The sequence below is a fragment of the Grampus griseus genome (assembly GCF_964374135.1).
Source record: "Grampus griseus genome assembly, chromosome: 1".
Lineage (NCBI taxonomy): Eukaryota > Metazoa > Chordata > Mammalia > Artiodactyla > Delphinidae > Grampus > Grampus griseus.
Window position 1 is genome coordinate 82889721 of NC_139017.1, and position 23677 is coordinate 82913397.

Genomic DNA, 23677 nt, shown 5'->3' on the forward strand with positions numbered 1-23677 from the left:
CCGCTCCGCGGCATGTGGGATCTTCCCAGATCGGGGCAGGAACCCGGGTCCCCTGCATCGGCAGGCAGACTCTCAACCACTGTGCCACCAGGGAAGCCCCCTCTGCCCATTTTTTGATTGGGTTGTTTGTTTTTTTAATATTGACCTGCATGAGCTGTTTATATATTTGGGAGACTAATCCTTTGTCCATTGATTCGTTTGCAAATGTTTGCTCCCATTCTGAGGGTTGTCTTTTTGTCTTGTTTTTATTTCTTTTGTTTTGCAAAAGCTTTTAAGTTTCATTAGGTCCCATTTGTTTATTTTTGTTTTTATTTCCATTTCTCTAGGAGGTGGATCAAAAAATATCTTGTTTTGATTTATGTCAAAGAGTGTTCTTCCTATGTTTTCCTCTAAGAGTTTTATAGTGTCCAGTCTTACATTTAGATCTCTAATTCATTTTGAGTTTGTTTTTGTGTATGGTGTTAGGGAGTGTTCTAATTTCATTCTTTTACATGTAGCTTTCCAGTTTTCCCAGCACCACTTATTGGAGAGACTGTCTTTTCTTGTGTATCCTTGCTTCCTTTGTCATAGATTAGTTGACCATAGGTGCATGGGTTTATCTGTGGGTTTTCTGTCCTGTTCCACTGATCTATATTTCTGTTTTTGTGCCAGTACCATACTGTATTGATTACTGTAGCTTTGTAGTATAGTCTGAAGTCAGGGAGTCTGATTCCTCCAGTTCCGTTTTTATTCCCTCAAGACTGCTTTGTCTATTCGGGGTCTTTTGTGTCTCCATACAAATTTTAAGATGTTTTGTTCTAGTTCTGTAAAAAGTGCCATTGGTAATTTAATAGGGATTTCATTGAATCTGTAGAATGCTTTGGGTAGTATAGTCATTTTCACGATATTGATTCTTCCAATCCAAGAACATGGCATATCTCTCCATCTGTTTGTATGATCTTTAATTTCTTTCATCAGTGTCTTATAGTTTTCTGCATACAGGTCTTTTGTCTCCTTAGGTAGGTTTATGCCTAGGTATTTTATTCTTTTTGTTGCAGTGGTAAATGGGAGTGTTTCCTTAAGTTCTCTTTCAGATTTTTCATCATTAGTGTATAACAATGCAAGAGTTTTCTGTGCATTTATTTTGTATCCTACAACTTTACCAAATTCATTGATTTAGCTCTAGTAGTTTTCTGGTGGCATCTTTAGGATTCTCTATGTATAGTATCATGTCATCTGCAAAGAGTAACAATTTTACTTCTTCTTTTCCAATTTGGATTCCTTTTATTTCTTTTTCTTCTCTGATTGCCGTGGCTAAAACTTCCAAAGTTATGTTGAATAATAGTGGCAAGAGTGGGCAATCTTGTCTTTTCCTGATCTTAGAAGAAATGGCTTCAGTTTTTCACCATTGAGAATGATGTTGGCTGTGTGTGTCATATATGGCCTTTATTATGTTGAGGTAAGTTCCCTCTCTGCCTACTTTCTGGAGGGTTTTTATCATAAATGGGTGTTGAATTTTGTCGAAAGCTTTTTGTGCATCTATTGAGATGATCATATGGTTTTTATTCTCCAGTTTGTTAATATGGTGTATCACATTGATATGCATATATTGAAGAATCCTTGCATCCCTGGTATAAATCTCACTTGATCATGGTGTATGATCCTTTTAATGCGTTGTTGGATTCTGTTTGCTAGTATTTTGTTGAGGATTTTTGCATCTATATTCATCAGTGATATGGTTTGTAATTTTATTTTTTTGTAGTATCTTTGTCTGGTTTTGGTATCAGGATGATGGTGACCTCATAGAATGAGTTTGGGAGTGTTCCTCCCTCTGCAATTTTTTGGAAGAGTTTGAGAAGGGATGGGTGTTAGCTCTTCTCTAAATGTTTGATAGAATTCACCTGTGAAGCCATCTGGTCTGGACTTTTGTTTGTTGGAAGATTTCTAATCACAGTTTCAATTTCATTACTTGTGATTGGTCTGTTCATAGTTTCTATTTCTTCCTGGTTCAGTCTTGGAAGGTTATACCTTTCTAAGAATTAGTCCATTTCTTCCAGGTTGTCCATTTTACTGGCATAGAGTGGCTTGCCGTAGTCTCTTAGGATGCTTTTTATTTCTGTGGTGTCTCTTGTAACTTTTCCTTTCTGATTTTATTGATTTTATTTGAGTCCTCTCCCTCTTTTTCTAGATGAGCCTGGCTAATGGTTTATTGATTTTGTTTACCTTCTCAAAGAACCAGCTTTTAGTTTTATTGATCTTTGCTATTGTTTTCTTTGTTTCTATTTCATTTATTTCTGCTGTGATCTTTATGATTTCTTTCCTTCTGCTAACTTTGGGTTTTGTTTGTTCTTCTTTCTGTAGTTCCTTTAGGTGTAAGATTAGATTGTTTTGAGGTATTTCTTGTTTCTTGAGGTAGGCTTGTATAGCTATAATCTTCCCTTAGAAGTGCTTTTGCTGCATCCCATAGGTTTTGGATCGTCGTGTTTTCATTGTCATTTGTCTCTAGGTATTTTTTTATGTCCTCTTTGATTTCTTCAGTGATCTCTTGGTTATTTAGTAACATATTGTTTATACTCCATGTGTTTGTGTTTTTTACGTTTTTTTCCCTGTAATTGATTTCTCATCTCATAGCATTGTGGTCAGAAAAGATGCTTGATATGGTTTCAATTTTCTTTAATTTATTGTGGCTTGATTTGTGACCCAGGATGTGATCTATCCTGGAGAATGTTCCGTGCGCACTTGAGAACAAAGTGTAATCTGCTGTTTTGGAATGTCCTATAAATATCAATTAAATCTATCTGGTCTGTCGGGTCATTTAAAGCTTCTGTTTCCTTATTTATTTTCATTTTGGATGATCTGTCCGTTGGTGTAAGTGAGGTATTAAAGTCCCCCATTATTATTGTGTTACTGTCGATTTCCTTTTATAGCTGTTAGAAGTTGCCTTATGTATTGAGGTGCTCCTATGTTGGGAGCGTATATATTTATAATTGTTATATCTTCTTCTTGGATTGATCCCTTGATAATTATGTAGTGTCTTTCATTGTCTCTTGTAACATTCTTTATTTTAAAGTCTCTTTTATTTGATATGAGAATTGCTACTTCAGCTTTCCTTTGATTTCCATTTGCATGGAATATCTTTTTCCATCCCCTCACTTTCGGTCTGAATGTGTCCCTGGGTCTGAAGTGGGTCTCTTGTAGACAGCATATATATGGGTCTTGTTTTTGTGTCCATTCAGCAAGCCTGTGTCTTTTGGTTGGAGCATTTAATCCATTCACATTAAAGGTAGTTATCGATATGTATGTTCCTATTACCATTTTTTTAATTGTTATGGGTTTGCTTTTGTAGGTCCTTTTCTACTCTTGTGTTTCCCACTTAGAGAAGTTCCTTTAGCATTTGTTGTAGAGTTGGTTTAGTGGTGTTGAATTCTCTTAGCTTTTGCTTGTCTCTAAAGCTTTTGATTACTCCATGGAATCTAAATGAGATCCTTGCCGGGTAGAGTAGTCTTGGTTGTAGGTTCTTCCCTTTCATCACTTTAAGTATGTCATTCCACTCCCTTCTGGCTTGTAGAGTTTCTGCTGAGAAATCAGCTGTTAACCTCATGGGAGTTCCCTTGTATGTTATTTGTCATTTTTCCCTTGTTGCTTTCAATAATTTGTCTTTAATTTTTATCAATTTGATTACTATGTGTCTCGGCATGTTTCTCCTTGGGTTTATCCTGCCTGGGACTCTCTGCGCTTCCTGGACTTGGGTGGCTATTTCCTTTCCCATTTTAGGGAAGTTTTCGACTATAATCTCTTGAAATATTTTCTCAGGTCCTTTCTCTCTCTCTTCTCCTTCTGGGACCCCTATGATGCGAATGTTGTTGCATTTAATGTTGTCCCCAAGGTCTCTTAGGATGTCTTCATTTCTTTTCATTCTTTTCTCTTTATTCTGTTCCTCAGCAGTGAATTCCACCATTCTGTCTTCCAGGTCACTTATCTGTTCTTCTGCCTCATTTATTCTGCTGTTGATTCCTTCTAGTGTTTTTTTCATTTTAGTTATTGTTCATCTCTGTTTTCTGTTCTTTAATTCTTCTAGATCTTTGTTAAACATTTCTTGCATCTTCTTGATCTTTGTCTCCATTCTTTTTCTGAGGTCCTGGTTCATCTTCACTATCGTTATTCTGAATTCTTTTTCTGGAAGGCTGCCTATCTCCGTTTAGTTGTTTTTCTGGGGTTTTATCTTGTTCCTTCATGTGGTACATAGCCCTCTGCCTTTTCATCTTGTCTGTCTTTCTGTGAATGTGGTTTTTGTTCCGCAGGCTGCAGGATTGTAGTTTTTCTTGCTTCTACTGTCTGTCCTCTGGATGCTTGCTGCATCTTTAATGTCTCTACTAGTGGATGACAATGAGTAGTTGATAGAAAAAAAAGAACTATATACTTGAATTATGGTAGCGCATCCATCAAGGTTAATCTAGAAATGAAGTTTCTATAGAAACAGGAACTGTTTTAACAAGGAAAAAAAGTTCCCTCATTCAAACCTCTTTGAAGTGGTAATGGCTGCAAACCTGCAGCATTTAGAAAACTATGCTGTCAACAAGCTGTGTCTTACGAACCTACATTAAGAAATCCAGAAAGCAGATGAAAGTGGATTCTTCAAAATTTTAGTAAAACTACTGATAACCAAAGATTTCAAAGGAAATATAGCACATAACTCAAGCATAAATCAAGGTGGAGAGCATGGAGAATTTTTGATTTCCTAAATTTTCAAACATTTTATCATTGCACATACAGGAATTCTCCCGTATTTTAATTTTAGAAGTTTCAAAGAAAATGGAGTGGATTACATACACAAATGTGAATGCCCACACAAACACGCGCAGACACACACACACACACACACACACACACACACACACACACACACACACACACACACACACAGTGTAAGTAGAGTATATAGTTCCTTCTTCCCACCACCTAAGTCTCACTACCACTTAGCTGTACCTCCTGTATGCACAGCTCTTTGGACTGTTTATAGCCTTGTCTTTGTATGGTGCTTCCTATAGTTGTGCATAGTATAAACTGTAAAAATTATATCCTAGTCTTGAACCCTTTCTTAAAAGCAAGGATTGAGTCATGCTGTGTTCTCAATTTTATGGCTGACATATAGTAGTCAGTTTGTTGTGTTGACTGTGATGCTATTTTACAGTTAAGTTTAACTTCCATATGTTAACCTCAGCAGGTTTATTCATTCTGATAGATGCTAGAACACTAGCAGGTTACGTCACAGATGATCTCTCTTCCCACATTAGCATGAATTCAAGTAGTTCTGAACAAAGTCAGAATTTATAAGTTGATAGATTGTGTATTTCTATTTCTGCTGTAACAGAATTGCCATAAACTTTTGTCTTAAAACAACATACATTTTATTTTCTTATTGTTCTTGAAGGCTGAAGTGTGAAATCAGTTTTACTGTGTTAGAGTCAAAGTGTTGGCAGGTCTTGTTCATTCTGGAGGCTCTGAGGAGAGAATCCATTTTCTTTTTCTTTTTCTTTTTTTCCAGCTTATAGTAGCCACCTGCATTCCTTGGCTGTGTCTCTGTTTCCAAAGCACATTATTCTAATCTCTGCTTTCATTGTCAATTGCCTTCTCCTCTTCTGTAGTCTAATCTTCTTCTGCCTCCATCTTGTTAGATCACTTGTGATGACATTTATGGCCTATCAAATAATCCAGGACAGCATACCCATCTCAAGATCCTTAATTTCATCCCCCTCACAGAATCTCCTTTGCTGTATAAAGTGACACAGGTTTTCCAAGCATTACGACCTAGGTATCTTTGGGGGCCGTTATTACAACCACATAGTGTAATAACGAAGCACCTTAAAGTTTTTTTGCATATTAATGCTTATTTTCTCTTCCTAAATAAGGTATCATTTTTCCCCAATGTAATAACTTAGTGGAATAACTTATTTTACTCAGCTCTTAATGCTCATTTCTTTGTTCTTGTCTATGATATATGAATGAGTAGTTCCCATGTAGGCATCGTGTACAATCTCCTTATTTTTTCTGAAGAATATTTCTTAATGTTGTTGTTTTGTGTTGTAGTTGGTGTAATACGGTGCCCAGTATGCCGCCAAGAATGCAGACAGATAGACCTTGTGGATAATTATTTTGTGAAAGATACATCTGAAGCTCCTAGCAGTTCTGATGAGAAATCAGAACAGGTATGCTTCTCAATTTTTCTTTATATTCCTATCTTGATATGAAAATATGAATTATAAGAAAACATGCTTGAATTGTTACATAATTTAGGGTAGTTATGCCTTAGTTTCATCTTTCAAATTGAAAATGAAGGATATCTTTATTCTACACCCTCAGACCTGGTTAAATGAGATTAAAAGTCATTACTTAAAGATTCAAATCTTGTATAGATTTTGTATTCTGAGACTTTTTTTTACCTACCTGAATGTTTGATCTGGAAGGGAAAGGATTTTGTTGAAGAGAAATGGATAACAAAATAATTTTATTCTAGGTACAGTGAATTAGTATATTTGAGAGCAAGTTAGAAAGTTTTCACCTTTTTGTTTTGTGGATCTATATTTTGTAAATTTAATGTAGCTTAGTATTTATTTCCTCCTTTAGGTATGTACTAGTTGTGAAGACAATGCAAGTGCAGTTGGCTTTTGTGTAGAATGTGGAGAGTGGCTATGTAAGACATGTATTGAAGCACATCAAAGAGTAAAATTCACTAAAGATCACTTGATCAGGAAGAAAGAAGATGTCTCAGGTAAGATAGAAGCAGTTTTAATGATTACTATTAATCTCCCTCTTTTGCCCCTATAGCATTTCTACTTATCTTTATAAGCTTTTGATACCAATATCAGTAAGAATTTAGAAAGTTAGACAAAAATTTTGTTTAGTTTAAAAATATGTGTTTTATTTTACTGCAGAGTCTGTTGGAGCATCTGGTCAGCGCCCTGTTTTCTGCCCTGTACACAAACAAGAACAGTTGAAACTTTTCTGTGAAACATGTGATAGGCTGACATGTAGAGACTGTCAGCTATTGGAACACAAAGAACATAGGTACAAAAGTCATAATTGCTTATCAAGAAATATTATAAAAAGTTCTTGTAAAATTATTTTTCCTAAAGCAAGTATTCTATAATTTTGTTAGCATTTTAAAATTATCAGTTTTGTGTTTTATGTCTTAGAGCAAGATGTATTTTTGATAAATTATTTAATGGTTTCCATATTCATACCTAATTGTTTTATGGATATTTGTTGAAAATGTATCAGTACATGGATTTGGGTTGCAAGAATGGAGTTATACTATTTCTTTGTATGCAACGCCTCTGGTTCAAATACACTTTTTTTCAAGTGTTCTATGGGATTTAGGCTCTGGACTGTTGTCTTAAAAGGTAATATTTCCATGAGTGTGGCTAAGTGATACCCATTTTAACATCAAAGCATAAATATACTGCTTTCATATTGGATATACAGTTTGTAGAAAAACTAGGGATTTATAAGCATCTAAGTAGCATAATTAATAATTCATTAATACATAGCTTTGTCTTTCAACCTTCTTTTACCCTCAGGATACAATAGTATTCACTTATCACCAGCCTGTTACATCTGAACTGTTCTGGAAAGTACTGAAATTTCTAGTCAGGTGTTAAGTTTGATTAACCACACTTAAATATTTGTTTTTTAACTCTAGGATGTCTTAGAGCTTTTAGTTCATTAGAGCCATTGGAATTTTTTGGAATCCTCTAAAAGAAAGGGATACATTAATTCTGTTCACTAACAAGTATTGCATCTGTAGTTTGTGCCAGGCAGTTTTCCTAATGGTGCATGTTTGTTTAATTCACACCAACCACCCATGCAGTGTTGGTACTGATATCCTGACTGTTTTAAAGGTGAGCGAGAGTTCTTACAGAAAGCTTTAGTAATCTGTACAAGGTGTCCCCATAAGTGGTAGAGCCAGGATTTGAACTCCAGATCTATTTTAGCCCATATGCTCATTTTCTCCCATGTGGTATTCAGAATATAGAATACAGTGTATGGAATCTTTCAAACTTGACCTCATAGGGGTAATGCTCTTTTTTCTTTTCCAAGGCACCTCTTACTGTTTTACAGAACATTTGTGTAGAAATGCTACTTTAAACTTTTGTATCCTTTGTTACAAAATGTCTCATCTTGCTTATGAATTGGCTAATGTTTTGCTTGAGGTAACTAATCTTGTGAATGCCTTCACCTGAGGTCCAAATCTTACCCTTGTCTTGTAATCTCAGTAAGACATTAAATTACTTTCTCACAGCTGCAGTCAGATCTTTGAGCATTTAGATTTCTTATGGCTTTTTACATTGATGGTGCGAAACAGAAAGAATAGGAACATGGCATCCTTTATTCTGTGAACAAATAGCTTCAGCCACTCCTCTCAAAGTTTAACCATGTTCCATTCTTCCCTTTCCTTCACCACTTTCCTTTACTACTCATAGCCAACTCCTAATTATCTCTTGAATGTTCTTCCCTTTTCTTTCGTTTTTTCACCCTGTGATTTTCCTGGATAGACTATGGCAGAACCAATGGCACTGGACTTAAAAGCCTAGGTTCCTGTTACTACAACACATTTACAACTAGTCTCCCTGTTTTGAGTTTTATATTGTCAAATTCATTCTGTCCACATTGCTGCCAGTATCATTTGGCTAACATGTAGTTAAGCCCCACCCACCCCACCCCCTTTAAACACACTCTTCAAAGATACCCCATAGTCAAAGTTTAAAGTGCTCATTATTGAGTCTTACCAGATTCTTTTCTTTATCATCTGTACAAAAGTTAGGAAACAGTCCACAAGACCACCCTCTCTTCTAATACCAGCTGCAGAGTTCAGTAAAAACCCAAACATAGGAGATAACAGCATGCAGTCCACCTCATTAATATGATTTGTTATTACTTATACCTTCTTCAGTTAGAGTGGTGGCCTTGTAAACAGGATGCTTTCTGTTCACCTTGGAACCACCATCCATAAGCCAAGCAGCTTTGTTAGCTAATAGACTTTATAGAGCACCACCTATGTGATCATAGCATTCAGCAGCTCCTCTGGTGGTTCAGAAGTTATATTTAGAGGAAAAGAGGCCAGCTACCTGCTCATAAATACAATAAATACTTCTTTGCATCCTCCTGGTCGCATGTTCCTGCACAGACCATCTCTGTTTATGTGGAACGCTTCTGGGCCTTGCCTTCGTCATTAGAGTGTTCCCCTGTCACCCAAGACATTATGAGTATTTCAGGTTTCATGGTTATTTTGTGTCCTTCAGTCATAGAGTCAGTCTCAGTGCTGAATGGCAAGCTAGTAATTTTCTCTTAAATGACATAAATTTTACCATGGTATCCAGAACTTCTCTGGTCCAAAATCCTGGTGGGTCGCTTCTGAGTGGCACTGAGAGGTTTTTGCCATAAGTTTCAATCTGCGTAGGTACGTGTTGCTGACACTTCCAAAATCATGTCCGAGTGTGGATCACAGGGGCCCAAAAGCATCATGAGAAAGACTGCTTTTTGCAGTTCAGACAATGGCTGCCTTTGTTCAGGCCCCCGTTCAAATATGACCTTCTTTTGGGTAGTTGTATAGATTGGTGCTGGTAATATTCCCAGATATGGAGGGTGTGTTCTTTAAAATTCAAATATACCAACCAAATGTTGGCTTCTTGTTTAGTTCTAGGGGTAGGTGGCAGAAGCAGTTTTTTTTTTCACCTTTGGAATGTCATGGGTGGCTCCTGCCTAGGTTATTCCTAAGAATTTCACCAGTTTGGACAGGTCCTTGGACCTTCGCTATATTTAGCAACAGCTTCTCTTGGTCATGTGTGTCGCCATTGCATCTGAGTCAGTCTTACCTTCATCTTTAGTTTCTGATATTATCATGAAATTAATATAGTATATTTTTACACTCAGGACCTGCATCAAGTCTAAATCTCTTCTAAACAAATCATACCAGTAAGCTGGTGAATTGAAATAACCCTGTGGCAGTATAGTAAACATCAATTAGGGTCCTTCCACATCAAGGAAAATTGCTGTTTGGCTCTTTTTCAGAGTTAGAAAAAAAATTTGCATGTTCAGTCACTGAGTGCCACTCTTTTTTAGTCTGCTGTATATATTTTTTGTATTGTTGAAACCGTATCAAGGACTGCTGATGCTATGGTGGCACTACTTTATTAAAACTTTAATAGTCTGCTGTTACTCTTGATGAAACATTTACTTTTTTTCTTGATGAAACTACACATGGTTATTGTACAAAGAATTCATTGATACTAGCACTCCAGCTTCTAATTTGTCATTAAAGTTGTAATCTCATTTTATCCATCAGGTATCCTATACTGTCTCAGGTCTACAACTTCTGTGGACTTGGACAGTTTTGTTTTTTTAAAAAAATATTTATGTATGTATGTATTTTGCTGTGCCAGGTCTTAGTTGTGGCACGTGGGATCTTCAAGTTGCGACATGCGGGATCTTTAGTAGCGGCATGCAAACTCTTAGTTGCGGCATGTGGGATCTAGTTCCTTACCCAGGGATCGAACCCGGGCCCCCTGCATTGGGAGCGTGGAGTCTTAGCCACCGGACCACCAGGGAAGTCCCTGGACTTGGACAGTTTTAGTGGTTTCCATGTACCATGTCTAATCAAGACTCGCCTGAATGTGAACCTGTATGTCTTCTGTTTTACAGTACCAGTCAGACATAATATCCATTCCAGTTACATAGTCACATAAAGGAGAGATGTAACTACTTCACATAAAGTCTGTTCATATATTCCAACTTTCATCACCTTAATCCTATCAACCATTCCTCTCCTCCCAATCTAACCTTAGGTCCCATTGGGTCTTCAGCAGGTTTTAGAATCATAGCACATTGGGCCCCCATGTCAGGGAGTCCCGGAACTGTCTCTTATCCACCCCCTGGCTATTTTACCCACACAAGTGCATATTGCCTTGTGTTTTCCAGCTGGGGTTGAGCCAGAAAACCCTGGCCTCTCCTTCAGTTTTCAGGTTGATTGATCCATGGAATCGTTGCTCCAGGCAGTACAAGGTCAGGTTTCTCATTGTCATCTTTGCCTTCCAGCTTTTAAAATTTCTTCATACTGGGGTAAATACAACAGTTGTTTAATGCCCTTTAATGTTGGGGACCAGCAGTGGCTCCCATTGGTCCACCCAACCTCCCAAGAGTGCTACGTTAAGACCTTTGTTTCAACACCATCATTGTCTGCTTTATTCACTACCTTCCCCCCCTCCCTTTTTTTTGTTTGTTATTTTTGTTTTTGTTTTTTATGGTACGTGGGCCTCTCACTGTTGTGGCCTCTCCCGTTGCGGAGCACAGGCTCTGGACACACAGGCTCAGCAGCCATGGCTCACGGGCCCAGCCACTCCGTGGCATGTGGGATCTTCCCAGACCGGGGCACGAATCCGTGTCCCCTGCATCGGCAGGCGTCCTCTCAACCACAGCGCCACCAGGGAAGCCCCCCGCCCCTTCCCTTTTTAACAACCACCTGAAGATTTCCATCCTGCTGGGATAAATCCCTTGACTCTCCCCTTTGTCTTTCCCTATTTTCTCATGAATCACTAGTTTTCTTAATATCTGTAAGGCCCATAAAGCTGAGACAAATCTAATAAGGCTTCTCAGATTATTGCTAGGTTTTGCAGCAGTAAAATTACATGGGGGTGCCCATGTACAAGGGTCCCCCTTAATCACATTATTTACCTTGATCTTAGTAGGAGGCATACTCAGTAGATGAACATCCTGCTCTGCGTAATGCTAATCTGGCGTGGCTTGCGTGTGAGAAGCATATCAGCCAATTCTTCTGGGGAGTTCTATTTGGCATTTATAGGAGAAGGACAATCGCCTGTCTGAGGGTAAAAAAAACCTCACAGGGGCTTTTATCTAGTCCACCAAGCTAGCTGTCCCCTCAGGAATCACCTGCTGTGTATCTAGGTTATGTATAGCCATCTGTGATTCCATAGTGAGCTGTGGGTCCTCCATCAGCTCAAACATTGCTGTTCTATTCTGCAGCATTCAAAATCAACAATACTACCTCTATGTAATCAGTCACTCTTACAATATTTTAGTAAAGGTTTTTTTCAGGAAGCATACAATGTCAATCCACAAAATGAGATAATTCCTTAGCATTGTAAACTCTCGTTTCATTAGTTTCTTGATTTTGTCTTTCCTCAACCCGGACTACTTTGTGACTGAGGTCATAGAGGTGCTGTCTATTTTCCCAGCATAATTTTCCCCTTTGGAATGGCCCTGAGGCTAGTGGCTGTAGCTCAGACTGGCTGAAATCTAAACTTTGCCCAGTGTCAGGATCTGTCCCAATACACTCTTTATTTTACAGATAACAATAACCAAGGAATTGTTTCATTACCTTGTTTCTTATTAGTTTGCATTTCCTTGTTTATCCAGGGAGTCAACTCCTAGGGAGTTGGAGCTACAGTTTCTAAATTCTTTCTGTTGATAACTTTTACCTCTAATAACTGCAGCTGTAGTTCCATACCATGAGTGACTAGTCATCCAGGAATCAAAGGTTCATAACCCTTGTCATCTTTTCCTTCCTCTTCCCAACCAGAAGTTTCAATGAGTCAGGATGGTTCTAGTGAATCTCACTTTTGAGGCCAACTATGAAGTTAGGGAACAATTCACAGGTCCTCCCTCACTTCTGACACCCAGTTGCAGAATTTGGGGGTCCCCAAAACCATTTGCGCTTCCTTTTTTTTTTTTTTAATTTATCTTATTCATTCTCACTTCTGACACCAGTTGCAAGTTCAGGATTTCTTAAGACTACCCTCAGATTCAGTAATTTCTTAGAACTCACTGAAAGATGTATACTGACAGTTAACATTTATTACAGTGAAAGGATACAGATTAAAATCATCCAATGGAAAGACACAGAGCAGAGTAGTCTAGGAGAGTTCTAAATGTGGAACTTCCATTTGTGTCTTCTCAGTAGAATTCTTTTTTTTTTGTTTAATCTTTATTTATTCATCCATTTATTTTGGCTGCGCTGAGTCCCAGCTGTGGTGCATGGGATCTTCAGTTGTGGCATGCCAACCCTTAGCTGCGGCATGCGTGCAGGGTCTAGTTCCCTGACCAGGGATCGAACCCGGGACTCCAGTGCTGGGAGCAGGGAGTCCCACCCACTGGACCACCAGGGAAGCCCCCTCAGTGGAATTCTTAATGTAGTTAACTCCTCCTAGCAATAATGTGTGACAGCATGAAGAGAATATTGCCAACCATCAAGGCTTGCATGAGCCTTTGTGTCCAGAATTTTTTTTGGAACTCTGTCATGTAGATGTAGTTCACTGGCCACATGATTGACTGGTTTCCAGCCCCTCCTGAGGTTGAGCTGACTGTGTGACCTGAAGACTCTACCAGAAATCATATCATTAGCATATGGCCTAAGGCCTCAAGTGAACAAAGATACTTTTGTCAGACAGTACATTTCAAGGGCTTAGAGACACCCTCCCAGCTGCTGAGGGCAAAGGCCAGACTTCTCTTTGGGCAAGGTTAAATTCTTTAGTACACAATCTGTTATCTCCCATTTGCACTCTTACAGTAGGTAACCCCCTGTTTTAAACTTCTCTGCCTTTACAAATGCTATTTCTTAACAGTACACTGTCAGGAGAACTATTTCTAAAAGCCAGTTTACTTCTGTGTCTTGTCTTCCCTAACACTATGGTTCCATCTTACCCACCCCGTTTCCCTGTCTGGACTTCAGGCCTTTTAGGGCTAGTTCTTTAAGGGACTTAGCTTCTCACATGCTTATTGATCAAGTCGGGTTTCCCACCTCTTCTTGAGTCACTCATGCAATTATGATAATATGTATTTTCTTAGAAAATCCCACCAGTTAGTAGAGGTTTTAAAAACATACTTGTGGGCTTCCCTGATGGTGCAGTGGTTAAGAATCCACCTGCTATTGCAGGGGACACGGGTTCAAACCCTGGTCTGGGAAGATCCCACATGCTGCGGAGCAGCTAAGTCCGTGCGCCACAACTACTGAGCCTGCGCTCTAGGGCCCACGAGCCATAACCACTGAGCACGCGTGCCGCAACTACTGAAGCCCATGCCCCTAGAGCCTGTGCTCCACAACAAGAGAAGCCACCACAATGAGAAGCCCACGCACCACAACAAAGAGTAGCCCCTGCTCGCTGCAATTAGAGAAAACCCACGCACAGCAACGAAGACCCAACGCAGCCAAAAATAAATAAATAAAATAAATAATTTTTTTAAAAAGCCATTAAGAAAAGTTTAAAAATAAAAAAAAGAAAAACATACTTGCTTAGAAATAGACCATAAAGATTTTACAAAAATCTGTGTTTTCTATCTCATTCTTGTTTATAATGTTGAATAGCTGAGTTTGTTTCCTTTTTTTTTGCGTTACTCGGGCCTCTCACTGTTGTGGCCTCTCTCGTTGCGGGGCAACAGACTCCGGACGCGCAGGCTCAACGGCCATAGCTCACGGGCGCAGCTGCTCCGCGGCATGTGGGATCTTCCTGGACCGGGGCACGAACCCGTGTCCCCTGCATCGGCAGGCGGACTCTCAACCACTGCGCCACCAGGGAAGCCCTCCTTATTTTTTTTTTTTGCAGTACACGGGCCTCTCACTGGCCTCTCACTGTTGTGGCCTCTCCCGTTGCGGAGCACAGGCTCCGGACGCACAGGCTCAGCGGCCATGGCTCACAGGCTTAGCTGCTCCATGGCATGTGGGATCTTCCCGGACCGGGGCACGAACCCGTGTCCCCTGCATCGGCAGGTGGACTCTCAACCACTGCGCCACCAAGGAAACCCTATTTCCTTATTCTTTATTAGCCTAGCCATAGATTTGAGTCTCTTGTTGGTCATTTTATTTTATTTTTTAAAGATTTTTTTGTTGTGGACCATTTTTAAAGTCATTACTGAATTTGTTGCAATATTGCTCTGTTTTATATTTTGGTTTTTTGGCTGCGAGGCATGTGGGATCTTAGCTCCCTGACCAGGGATCAAACCTGCACCCCATACATTGAAAGGTGAATTCTTAACCACTGGACCTAGGGAAGTCCCTATTGGTCATTTCAGTGATCCAGTTTTTGAAATTGTTTATTCTTTTTTTAAGTATTCTAACTCTCACAGTTCTCTTTTATTTTTTTTTTATTTTATTTATTTATTTTTTGCTGTACGTTGGCCTCTCACTGCTGTGGCCTCTCCCGCTGCGGAGCACAGGCTCCAGACGCGCAGGCTCAGTGGCCATGGCTCACAGGCTCCGCGGCATGTGGGATCCTCCTGGACCGGGGCACGAACCCGTGTCCCCTGCATCAGCAGGCGGACTCTCAACCACTGCGCCACCAGGGAAGCCCTCTCTTTTATTTTTATTCTTTGCTTAGCTTAATTTCATTGTACTTCTTTTAGGTTCTTATGCTGAATCTTGACTTTATCAAAAAGATGTGAATTTTTCATTTATTTATTTATTTATCTATCTATCTATCTATCTATTGCTGCATCGGGTCTCATTGCTGCGCGCGGGCTTTCTCTAGTTGCGGTGAGTGGGGGCTACTCTTCGTTGCGGTGTGTGGGCTTCTTATTGCAGTGGCTTCTCTTGTTGCAGAGCGCAGGCTCTAGGCGCACAGGCTTCAATAGTTGTGGCACGTGGGCTCAGTAGTTGTGGCTCACAGGCTTTAGAGCACAGGCTCAGTAGTTGTGGCACACGGGCTTAGGTGCTCCGCAGCATGTGGGATCTTCCCGGACCAGGGCTCAAACCTATGTCCGCTGCATTGGCAGGAGGATTCTTAACCACTGAGCCACCAGGGAAGCCTGTGAATTTTTCTTTGATTAAAATTTAGCCTCATTCCAGAATCATTATTGACTTACCTCCTCTATATAAGAATTTTGGGTCCCCTGCCACCCACCCACCCTTTTAAAGGTGATTGTTGCATAGTATAGTGATACAGATAATGAACTTTGGTGTGTGTGTGTGCGAGTGTGTATCTTCAAATGAATAATATGTAGTACCTTCCTTATAAGATGGCTGTGAGGATTGAGTTGAGAATTGTACCTGTAAAGTGCTTAAGACAGTAAGGGCTCAATAATAGTCTGTTACATTTCATTTATTTATGGCCATGCTGGGGGGCTTGTGGGAATTCCCTGACCAGGGGTTGAACCTGGACCCTCAGCAGTGAAAGCCCTGAGTCCTAACTACTGGACCACCAGGGAATTCCCTATTTTTTTTTGTTTTAAAAAAAACACTTTATTGAGATCTTTGGTTTTCTTTATGGCCTCATAAATTGTTTTCAAAAAGGAAAACATCTGTAGAACTTTATGAAATTTTGTACCTCAAAGCACTTCATGATTTCTAGCTAAACCAAGGCATTATCCCTCCTCCTTCTAGTAATTGTCTTCACAGTACATGAATAAAAAATGTATAGACTTATAAAGGACAAGAATGAGAGAAGAGACACCAATGGAGGTTTCAGTTAATTTTTCAAAACCAGGGAAATGGATTGAATATTTGTTGGATCTGATGATTTACCTAGTAGAGTTGAGCCATCTACAACCCAAGGGAATGCAAATGAGATATAAAGGAAGCTACTTGATTTATTTCCTAGAAACCTATGGTGGCTCGGGATCTAGAGGTGATAGGTATCACAAAAGTTGGGCTTATTCTCTGGATAAGTAGAATCAGAGGCCCTGGACTTGGGGATATTAGGTCTAGATTGAGGGTGAGGATGAGGTACTTGGCTGAAATTGGGGAGATTAAAGGATCAATCTGCACACTAAACTGTGAGACATTCACTTACCTCGACTTGCTTCCAGATTGCCAGTAGTGAACTTTTCCATTTCACTATTCTTCCCTACTCTGCTGTCTGGAATTAGAGGCTTTGTCACTCTGGAGAAAGTGAATAATTAGAAGAGGCCTCCTAATGTTGCCATTTGGGGTTCATTTCTGATGAAAAAGATGGCCTTACAGTGAACCCCATCAGTTCATAAGTTCTGCTCTCTCTCTCACACATGATTCTGAGCAGTTTTAAAGTATATTTAGGGACTTCCTTGGTCATCCAGTGGCTAAGACTCCCCATTCCCAGTGCAGCGGGCCTGGGTTTGATCCCTGTTCAGGAAACTAGATCCCACATGCCTCAACTAAGAGTTTGCATGTCGAAACGAAGATCCCGTGTGCCGCAACTAAGACCCATTGCAGCCAAATAAATAAGTAAATACTGACATATTAAAGTATATTTAAATATAAAAGGATATGAATGGATGGAAGGATCATCTGACATTTGATGAGAGCCACTGTCATATGCCATCCATTGTGGGATAGTTGAGAATTCTCAACTTCTCTCTCTTGTCTGGCTTCAAATATAGAGACTGTAAAATCTAAGTATTTCCTTTCTCAGCATTCCTGGCATTAGGGTACCTCTGATCCACAGTTTATGCCCCCAAAATAGAAACAGAATTCTGTTTAGAGGTTGATTTTCAGAAAGTTTTTACCTTCCTGACAAAAGGGACAGATGTTGCTGGTGTCATCCATCTTCCTCCTTTTTCCTTCCTTGAATTTGGATGTGATGCCCGGAATTCTGACACCATTATATACTCATGAGGATAAAGCCAAGATCATCTCAGTGATTCTAACTTCGATGTTGTTAAACTAACACCATCAACTGCCTACATTTGGTCTTGTTATGTGAGCCACTATTAGTCCCTACAGCTGTACATGTTTCTGATTGACACAGCTGCCCTCATGAAAGGACATAACATAATACAAGGGCAAAAGGAAGTGCGAAATAAAAATTATGATGTTCTGAAAAATGGCAAGCTATTGGTCACAAATTAAGGATAGAATCTCCACAAAAGAAGTAATTAAAGGGACTTCCCCAGAGGTCAAGCGGTTAAGACTCCATGCTTCTGCTTCTACTTAAGGGGGTGCAGGTCTGATCCCTGGTCAGGTTTGATACCTGTTCAGGGAGCTAAGATCCCACATGCCGAGCAATGTGGCACCCCCCCCCAAAAAGTTAAAATAAGAAGGAGCTCTTGGAAGTATGATAGGTGAAAAAAATCAATAGGTTTGGTAGATAAATTCTATTTAGTCTCCTAGAAAATAAAACAAAAAGAAGATTTTAAAAAGGTTTAAAAATTACAAGAGATCAACTGCCAGCTAGTACAAATTATAGAAAAAGAAATGAAAGAAATTATCAAATAAATAATACAAGAAATTCTCCTACGAACCTAGAATTGCCAATCTGAAATGACCCATTTAATGCCCAGTATGCTGACAGTAAAAGGCTTCTATCAAAGCTGTGTATCATCATCATAAGATGACGATATGCTATGGGTTAAAATGAAGATCAACAGAGTTTCCAAAGAATCAAAGTAGGTAACCTGCAATGAAATGGAAATCTAAATATGATCTTTAAAAATAGCAATACTAGGAGGTAGAAGATGGTGGAACTGTAACTTCAAAAGTTGAGGGGGGTGATAAAAAAAATTAAAATAAAAAGTTGTGGGGTGAGAGGGAAAGATTTTCAACCTAGAATTCTACATCTAAACTTAATCAGTGTGAGAGTAAGATGTAAACATTTTTCAGCATGTAAGGATTCAGAAACTGCCTCCCATACACCTCTTTCTGGAGAACTATTAGAGAATGTGATCCACAGAAATGTTAATAAGCCAAGAAAGTGAATGGGAATGCCCAGATGACAGCTGTGCAGGAGCTAGTTTAGACTGAAGCATGAGGACTAAGGACCCCATTAAGGATGTCTCCAGGAAAAAATGGAACCACTTCTATTAAATTTGTTATATTAGGTCATTTGAAAAATAATATTGACAAGTTTTTGACATACCTGATGGAACATGAGAAACATTAGGAATCAATACATTGAGAATTAAGTCAATATTCCAAAAGAAAAAAAGTTCAAGAAAAGAAATTACTCTTATTATACTCCTTGGCTCATCGTTGGACAGCGTTTACAATCATTTATTAATTCAACAAATAGTTGCATGCTTATTGAGTGCCAGGCATGGTATATTTCTGTGAACAAAGTAAAGTCACTGTCCCCAAAGACTTAATTTTTCATGGTAGAGTCAAACAAATAGTGAATATATCAGGTGGTAATTGTCATAGAGAAAAATAAAGCTGGGAATTTGGAACAGAGCATGTGAGCATGCAGGTTTGTAGGTTTTTATTTTAAATTAGGGTGGTTTCAAAAAGCTTCAGAGATGAAGTGGGATTTGAGTAGAGACTGAAGGAAGAATGGGAGCAGGCCTTGCTTAAATTTGGCAGTGAGGAGCATGCTTCAGGTAGAGAGAAAGCAAGTGCAAAGGGCCAGAGATAGTAGCATATTTGACATCTTTGAGTAACTGTATGGTCTGAGTGCAGTTAACAAGGGGAAGATTGCTATCAGATGAGTTTAGGGGCAGGAAGGGCCAAATTATTTAGTGATTTGTAGGTTATGGTAAGAATGTTGCTTTTTACTCTGAGTCAGATGCTCAAGCTTTTGAGCGGTGGAATAATTTGACTGATTGTTTTAAAAAGGATCGCACTAGCTCTAGTGAGAGATTAAAGGAGCAAGGACAGAATCACAAGATTAAGTTAGGAGGTTGTTCTTAATAATTTTGGCAAGAAATAATGGTGGTTTAGACTAACACTAGAGATATAAATATATAATCCAGTTCTAAATATATTTTGAACTTGATGCCTGAAAAAGATAATGTGGATTTGCTGATATATGGGTTGTATGAGATACCAATAACACCAAGAGTTTTGGCTTTCAGTTTATCAAGAATAATGGAAGATTAGGATTGAATTTACTGAGGTATGGAAGACTGTGGGAAGACATTGTTTGTTAGGTGTATTTAGGGAGTTGATAGTTAAGTTTTGGCCATATTAAATTTGAGATCTTGTAGTAATATAAACACTGACTATTTTATGATAAAATCAGATTGGGCTTGATAGAAGTAGGGAGGATGGTGGTATGTGTTGAATTCTTAACTGTGTTTAATTGATAAAGCTATATAATAAAGGCCTATCATTTTGGAAGGCATCCCATAGACCTTCTGCCCCCATCATCACAGATTGGAGAAGGTCCTCACACTCAGTGTACCTTCTCAGAACTTCTCTGTTCCCTTCACTCTGTCATCATGAGGCAAGATGTAACATATACATTTGGAGTGAGTTTGCGTCTCCCGAAATGAGGGTCATGACTAAACCTTCGCATTCTAAGACCACACAATTCTGACTCTTCTATCCTCATCTGGAGTGAAGATGTGGTTGACTTGCTAGAACTAGAATTTCTTCTCCATTAACAGATTAAAAGAGAAAGCCCTAGGCCCCACCCCGGTTTACCACCAATATTTGCAATTTCTCCATTATTATCTGCTTTAAATCTGCTAGGACTAATATTATTATGTTCTTTATCCCTGTTTGTCATCCAAGAAAAGCCCCACACTCCCAGGTCTCTCCTCATCTGCCATGCTTTAATTCCCATAAGGCTCCCACGTGGCAGTTTCTGCTACTTTGTTCTCTGTGATTCATGGTTTGTCATCAGCAGGATTTCTATATCCTCAACCTCTTTTTTGATCCCTTTCTGTACCTCCTTTGCTATAATGGAAACAGGGCTCTAGGACATTGCTCCCTCTGCAGTCCTTTTAACTGGTGGCTGTTTTTTTTTTTGCGGTACGCGGGCCTGTCACTGTTGTGGCCTCTCCCGTTGCGGAGCACAGGCTCCGGACGCGCAGGCTAAGCGGCCATGGCTAACGGGCCCAGCTGCTCTGCGGCATGTGGGATCTTCCCGGACCGGGGCACGAACCCGTGTCCCCTGAATCGGCGGGCGGACTCTCAACCACTGCGCCACCAGGGAAGCCCCATGGCTGTTTTTTCTTTGACATCCCTTGTATTACTAGGCCTGGAGATGTGAGGTAGGTCTTCTCTTTGCTATTTTTTAGACCATTCTTCCTCCTTCCTCCCTGAAAAATCTCTAAATGTAGTGCTATCATTCTTGTCCCTCATTGATACTGTCACATAAAACCCTCGGGTCATTCCACTTTATCTCTTACAGATTTTAGTTCCTAACTCAGTGGCAATCTGTGGTATTCTATTATTGTCTTAATTCCTGGCAATTTTAATATACTTAGATTTGATCCTTCTGACACTCTGGTCTTTGCTTTTTGAACTCCTTTCTAAGGTTTATGCCCTCTACATTGCCACTCACACCTGAGACCATATACTAGACCTTGGCATTTCCAATAGTTATGTTCAGTTTTAAGCATTCCTCTTCGTAAACACATATCCCATCATTCTAGCTCATTCTGCTCAGTACCAGACTTCAGTTATTCACCATACAGTGACTTATTTTAATCCATTGAATGTACTACCCTTTCACTTTACCTCATTTCTTTATGTTCCCACTTAACCCATTTTCAGTTTAATTTAATGGCTGATCATTTTCACTCCCTTGCTTTTAGCCTTGACTCCCATATCCCACTTGGTTGAACTCCCTTGGCAAAACCACCATCCTGACTAAACTCAACTTCCATCATGCTTCGCTTATGCAGTGGAATATCACAGGAGAAAAAACACATAATGACACCAGCTGGTCTCACTCTCAGTTCATGACCACTTAACCTCAGATAGACCCTAATGTTGCCTGGCAATCGTGCTGTGCATTCACACCTTTTCTGTCTTAAATGTCCAACTTTCACCCTCTATTCTCACTCCCAAATATTCGTATTGCTTCCTACTTTATTGAGAAAAATGAAACAATCAAAAGAGTACTTGTGCAGACTCCCTCTACCACATTTACTTTTCTGCAAACACTTGTACCCACATTTCTACATTTCTGTCTTATCTTAATTAAACTCTCTTCCTCTATAAAGCCATTTGCTCCAATTAATACACACTTAGATTCCATCTCATTTTATGTAGCTGGGGACATTGCTTCAGCAGTTTGGCCTTTTCTCTGCCGGTTTCAGTTTTTTCAGTCTCTAGCAGTCACTCCCATCAGTATTTCAATATTCTGCTATTTTTTCTTCCATCTTTAAAATGAAGGAAAACAAAAGACTTTCTCTTTAACCTACTTTCCCTGCTAACAACGGCCCCTGTTGCTCCTTGCAGCAAAACTTTTTGAAAGTATTGCTTGTAATCATGGTCTCCATTTTCTCCTGTCCCATTCTCTTAATATACATATTTGACTATCATCATTCTCCCAGCAGTGTTCTTTTCAAGGTCACAAATAACCATTGCATTACTAAACCTAGAGGTCATTTCTGTCATCATCTTATATATTAGCAACATTTGACATGGCTGATCATTCCCTTAATACGTTTCATTTACTTCGCTACCAGGAGACCACATTCTTTCAGTTTTCCTTTTACCACGCTGATTACTTCTTCTCAGTCTCATTTGCTCATTTTTCTGGATTCCTAATTTTGAATGTGCCAGGCCTTACTCCATGATATACAACTACAGTCTTATGGCTTTAAATACCATCCATATGCTGGTGATGTTCAAATTCCTATTTCTGGCTTAGTACTGTCTCCTGAACTTTCAGATTTGTCTGTTCTACAGACTGTAACATCTCTACGTGAGTGTCTGCTTTCTCATATAATACAGTAAACCCTTTAACAGCACGGGTTTGAATTGTGTGGGTCCACTTATATGTGGATTCTTTTCACTAAATACATACTACAGTGCTACACAATCCAAGGTTGGTTGAATCCGCAGATGTGGAATCATGGATGAGAAGGTCAACTGAAAAGTCATACTTGGATTTTTGACTGCATGGTCAGTTGGGATCTCTAACCTCTGCATTGTTCACGGGTCAACTGTTTATCCAAAATTGAACTGATACCTTCTCCCAACCTTTTTCACTGGCAGCCTTGCCCCATCTCAATTTGTTGCAATTGCATTTTTTTTGTTGCGTAGGCCAGAAATCTTGGCATCATCCTTGACTCCACTGTTTTCTCATACCCAAACCCAAACATATCAGAACATCTTTTTGGCTCCACCTTTAAAATATATCCCCAAATCCCACAACTTCTACTACCTCATTGCTGTTAGCTCCATTGCTACTAGCCTGGTCTCAGCCACCATCATTTCTTGTATGGATTACTACAGTAGTCTCCTAAATCATCCCCATGCTTCTAATATTATCCCTCATCAGTTTACTAGAGACTCAGTTTACTAGAGATTTACTTTGAGATTCACTAGAGTGAATCTCAAATCAGACTGTGTCACTTCCCTGCCCAAAAGTAGTGGTTCTCTTGTTCAATAAAAGTCAGATTCCTTATAGAGGCCTATATACACGCATTTCATCTGTTACTATTCTTACCTCTCACTCTGCTACAGCTACACTGGCTTTCTTACTGATTCTAAAACATGCCAGAGATGCTATTACCTGCCTATTTTCTCTAACTAGAGCTTTCTTGCTCCACCTGTTTGCATAGCTAGCTTTCATATATCCATCAAGTCTCTGTTTAAATGTAACTTTGCCAGTGAGATCTACTCTGATCACTGTATTTAAAATTGCAATTTGCCCCTTCACTCCTAATCTGCCTTACCCTGCTCTGTATTTTTTTATATAGAGCACTTATCACCTTCTAAACATATTCTATAGTTTATAGCTTGTTTTTATTTTTTGTGTTCTTCCCATTAGAATGTAAGCTTCGTGAGAGAAGGTGTCTTTGTTTTATTCACGAAGTCCCAGGAGCC

General features: G+C 39.3%; 1 protein-coding gene across 2 annotated transcripts in view; it reads left to right on the forward strand.

Annotated features, from left to right (window-relative positions):
- The window catches only part of TRIM33 (tripartite motif containing 33), a gene marked incomplete at its 5' end in the record, with an annotated part of 141231 nt that overhangs the window by 59760 nt on the left and 57794 nt on the right, over positions 1 to 23677 (forward strand). For both annotated transcript variants that reach the window (XM_082650025.1, XM_082650026.1), the window contains 3 exons: positions 6067 to 6185; positions 6604 to 6748; positions 6912 to 7044. In XM_082650025.1, the coding sequence (XP_082506151.1) occupies positions 6067 to 6185; positions 6604 to 6748; positions 6912 to 7044 (397 nt within the window). The remainder of the gene's footprint in view (positions 1 to 6066; positions 6186 to 6603; positions 6749 to 6911; positions 7045 to 23677) is intronic.